The 4553-nt window shown below is 30.1% G+C and overlaps 1 protein-coding gene across 1 annotated transcript; it reads left to right on the forward strand.

The window, feature by feature from the left end:
• The first annotated feature begins 1724 nt into the window (after positions 1-1724).
• Positions 1725-3990, forward strand: LOC112711218 (protein LIGHT-DEPENDENT SHORT HYPOCOTYLS 4). Its single transcript, XM_025763829.3, has 2 exons — positions 1725-2840; positions 3576-3990. Exons 1-2 carry the CDS (start codon positions 2199-2201, stop codon positions 3585-3587), a joined length of 654 nt encoding a protein of 217 aa, XP_025619614.1. The 5' UTR covers positions 1725-2198; the 3' UTR covers positions 3588-3990.
• The last annotated feature ends 563 nt before the right edge of the window (positions 3991-4553 follow it).

Here is a 4553-nt window from a genome sequence, read left to right on the forward strand (position 1 = left end):
TAAGTCAGTTAAATTTTTTTATTTAATAACATAAAATATAGAAAAGAAATTTGAGTTTTCCGATGAAATTACGTGTATATTGTCCTCTATATTTTTAGCTTAGTTGGTGGTTTAATCGAAGGACTTTGCCGTCAATGATTTTCATCGTTGAAATCATTATAATCTGCACACAGATATCTAGGGATTAGCACTTGTTAAAAAGTAACCATTTTACACCATTTTAATGATGGTGAGTTTCACAAGCCCTACTTGTAGGCAATGTTGTTTCATGATCCCATTCTCAAAGAAGAGAGGTATAGGTCCTACCAACACAACATGAAAGGGCAAATTGGTCATTTCAATTTAGGACTTGTCAATCAACTCATAAAAGAGAAGCAATACAAAATCATATTATTCTCTCTTTTTTATTTATTACTATTATTATTTTTAAAAACCCATTGGCTTTATATCCTGTCTGCATCAATCATCCCTCACAGTCACTTTCAACCTATTTCCATTTCCACAAAAACCCTAAAAGCCAAAACACTTCTTCTTTCTCAATTAAGTCCTTCTAGTTTTCTCTTTGTTTATTATTTTTGTCATTGTGATTGATTCATATTACAAAAAAACTCAATTTTAAATATAATTAAATAATTAAATTAAAAAATATTTAATATATTAAATAAATTAATTATAAATTTAAAACAAATTATCGAATAATATATCTTTGGCAAGTCTTTAAAAAAGTAAATTAAAATATAAATTAAGACATTTTTATTAAGACGATCAATATTTAATTATCTAATTTTTTTAAAAAATAAAAAAATTTCATAAAAGAATTAACTCAAATAAAAAAACATCTTTTAGCTAAGAAAATAGTTGAAAAAAACTTTTTAAAAATTTAACGAAAAAAATTAATTTATAACTTTATTTATTTATAAATACTTTAAAAATTCTAAAATTATATTGTAATAGTAATGAAATGACTAATATCAAATTTATCTAATGGTATCGATTACTAATAATAGAAATTACAAACTCATATATTTTATGAAAAAATTTAGGGAATTAACTAGGGTGTAATTAATTTGGAACTAATTAGTTAAAAAATATATTTTTTTAATTTTAAAAAATTAGCATAGTAAATAGTTGTATTTTTTTTATAATAAATTTATATTTTAATTAGTTGATTCTAAATTGACTATTCCTAATTAGTTCTCAAATGAAATCGTTTTATTAATAATAAATATAGTGCATGGTGTCTATATGAACCCACACAATATTTTATAATGTTAACACGATATAAAATGAACGCCCCCATACTATTTAAAACAACCATCCTTAAACTGATTTTGGAATTTATCAATAATCAAACTCTTGACCTTTTAGATCTAGTGCTTTAATACCATGTAATGATACTACTCATCCTAAAAATTTCAGCTGATGAAAAAAGATAACAATAATAATTATATCTCTAATATTACATAAACCTCTATTATACACATTGTATAAATATTCCATTGACTACTCGTACTTTTTCAATTTATTATTATATAAGAAAAGGAATACTATGAAGAAAGTATTTTTTAGAGAATAAGAATAAAAAATATTAAATATTCATATATTGACCATAAATTTTATGTTAAAAATACTTTTGCTTAATTAGACAAAAGAAAATGTATAGTATCACTAAGTAAAAAAAAAAAAAAATTGTATAATATGATTACATAGGGTATAAAGCAAGTATTCTAGGAGTTATCAAAAATCAAAGAGGAAATGAAGGTAGCCCTCTCTTGTAGGAAATTAGGGTACACTCACTAACACTGTACTTTTACCCTTTTCATCTTCTTCCTTCTTCTTCCTTCTTGATCTCTCTCTTCAATACTATCATCCCTATCCCTATAATACTGTTTTCAATTCACTCTCCTTTCTCTTTCTTTCTCTCTCTCTCTCTCTCCACAACATGCTTCAAAATCCCTGATAAAAAATCTGAAGCCCAACCCACTCTCCTCTCTTTTCTCTCTGAAATCTTCCTTCTTCTCCACACAATAACTGAGTCAACTGTCTTTCCAATAAAGCAAATTCAAAAAGAAAAAACAGTAACATAGAGAGAGAGAGAGAGAAATTTTCAAGAACACCGAATTATTAAAGATCCAAAATCTTTATCTATATATATAATCTTTTAGATCAGAAGCGCAAGCATTAATTACTGAATAGTCATGAATTCTCTTCAAGAATTTGATTCATCATCAAACACTACTTCATCACTCAACAACAATTTCGGAGTACTACCTTTATCTTCTCCAGCTGCATCATCATCAACCTCATCACCACCGCCACCGCAACCACCACCGCCACAACCACCGTCAACTCCAACCACACTAAGCCGCTACGAGAACCAGAAGCGCCGCGATTGGAACACCTTCGGCCAATACCTCCGGAACCACCGTCCGCCACTCTCCCTCTCCCGATGCAGCGGCGCGCACGTGCTAGAATTCCTCCGATACTTGGACCAGTTCGGAAAAACGAAGGTGCACACGCAGCTATGTCCATTCTTCGGGCACCCGAACCCGCCTGCACCGTGCCCTTGCCCGCTCCGCCAAGCTTGGGGGAGCTTAGACGCTCTGATTGGTCGGTTAAGGGCGGCGTTTGAAGAGAATGGCGGCAAGCCGGAGGCTAACCCTTTCGGCGCTCGCGCCGTTAGGCTTTACCTTCGCGAGGTTCGTGATTCTCAGGCTAAAGCCAGAGGTATTAGCTATGAGAAGAAGAAGCGCAAGAGGCCGCCACACCAACAACAACCGCAACCGCAACCGCAACCGCAACCGCTCCCGCAACCGCAACCACCTTCCACCAATACTAGTGTAAGTTATTTATTACTTACAAGGACACACATACCTGCATGTATACTGCATACTTCTTTTCTTCCTTTCTTTTCTTTTTAAATTCAAAATACTAATTTCATAGATTCTGGCTAGCTATATCACTATTTCTTTAAATGGATCAGTCATATAAAAAATTTTGATTAAAAGATTTATTATTTCAATTATTTTCTTTTCAATTGAGTATTTAGGTTGTCAAATTATTAGTTGTTTTGTATAAAGATTTATCGACTTAATAATATATTAGATGTTAGTCTTACTAATTATTAATAGTGTATAGTTTTGTAACTATTAACTATATTAACTAATGTCACTAGATCTTGCTTATATTGAGATTTAATTAATGATTGACGAGTTGCTTAACTTTAACTTATCTTGTTATATATCATTATATTATATGGATTTAACTTTTACACATGGTTATGTATTATAACAAGAGAAAAAATAACTATATGTTTTATACTTATTCATCTGGACAAATGATTCGAATTAAAAAAAAAATGTTATGTGAAAAATTAATTAACCAATAAATTGATTATAATATATGTGTTATTTAATTTATTTTTAATATATATTTTATATTTTAACATGTATTTTATTGATCGAATGGTTGATTTTAGTATATAAATGATATGGTTAGTTTATTAATGTTGCAAGCTAAGTACACTATTTTTATTTGTTTTAAAGTTTTTTTTTTTTCTGTATTTGGTTATGCAGATGAACTTGTGATTTGAGAATGGGGTTAGAGCGATGAAGCATGGGGAGACTATCTACTACAGGCTTTGGAAGTTGATTAAAAAGGTGCAAACCTAAACAGCAGTGTTGTTGGGTGGAAGAAGCAGTGATATCGGGTAAGTTGAGAAAGCAGTAGCAGTAGTAGTAGCAGCTTGTGATGAAAAGACTCATGTTAAATTGAATCAATCAATGAACGAACCAAGGTAAGTGAGAACAAGGGCTGTGTTTGTGACAGAACAATACATCGTCCAATTTGTAGTAATAAAAAAAGGAACTTGTCTATGTTCTTTTTTAAGATCCTATATTATTTATATTTTTATATAATATATATGACCAAACAAATAATATTATTGGATTTCAACATCTTATGCCAGTTAATTAATCACTTATTCGCCTATTATTGTGTTGTATATTATATAATTGTAGTAGCTAGTCATCTAGCATTATTGTTAATTGTTTAGTAGCTAGCTAACATTTTGCATTTAGATTTTTAGACCAATAAATTTAATTTGGTGATTATTGGTTCATGTTTTTGGAAGATTTGATAGTTTGCTAGTACCCTGTTAGTTTAAGGAATTTATGTGGTTTCATACTTTGGTTTATACAATTTTCTCATGCACAGTGTTAGACATTTAGTCAACACAATGCTTCTTATATACTGTCATGCAATTTGAAGCATCGTTTAGTGTCTTGGGGTTTGTGCACAAAGAAAAAAACACACACACTCTCTCTCTTTGATTCTAGTGATATACATGCGTGTGTGTGTATATATATATATATGTCTAAATTCAGTGAGAGAAAAGAGATTGCACTTGGTGCTAGACAATTTTGAACACTCTTATAATGATGCTATTTATTTTCTTTTGGTCAAAGGGTGAAACTTGTACACTGGAATCATACTATATACACAAAAAAGTTTATAAATCAAACAATTTTTATATGTATTTGCAATTCATTAGT

The sequence above is a fragment of the Arachis hypogaea genome, chromosome 9, assembly GCF_003086295.3.
Source record: "Arachis hypogaea cultivar Tifrunner chromosome 9, arahy.Tifrunner.gnm2.J5K5, whole genome shotgun sequence".
Classification (NCBI taxonomy): Eukaryota; Viridiplantae; Streptophyta; class Magnoliopsida; order Fabales; family Fabaceae; genus Arachis; species Arachis hypogaea.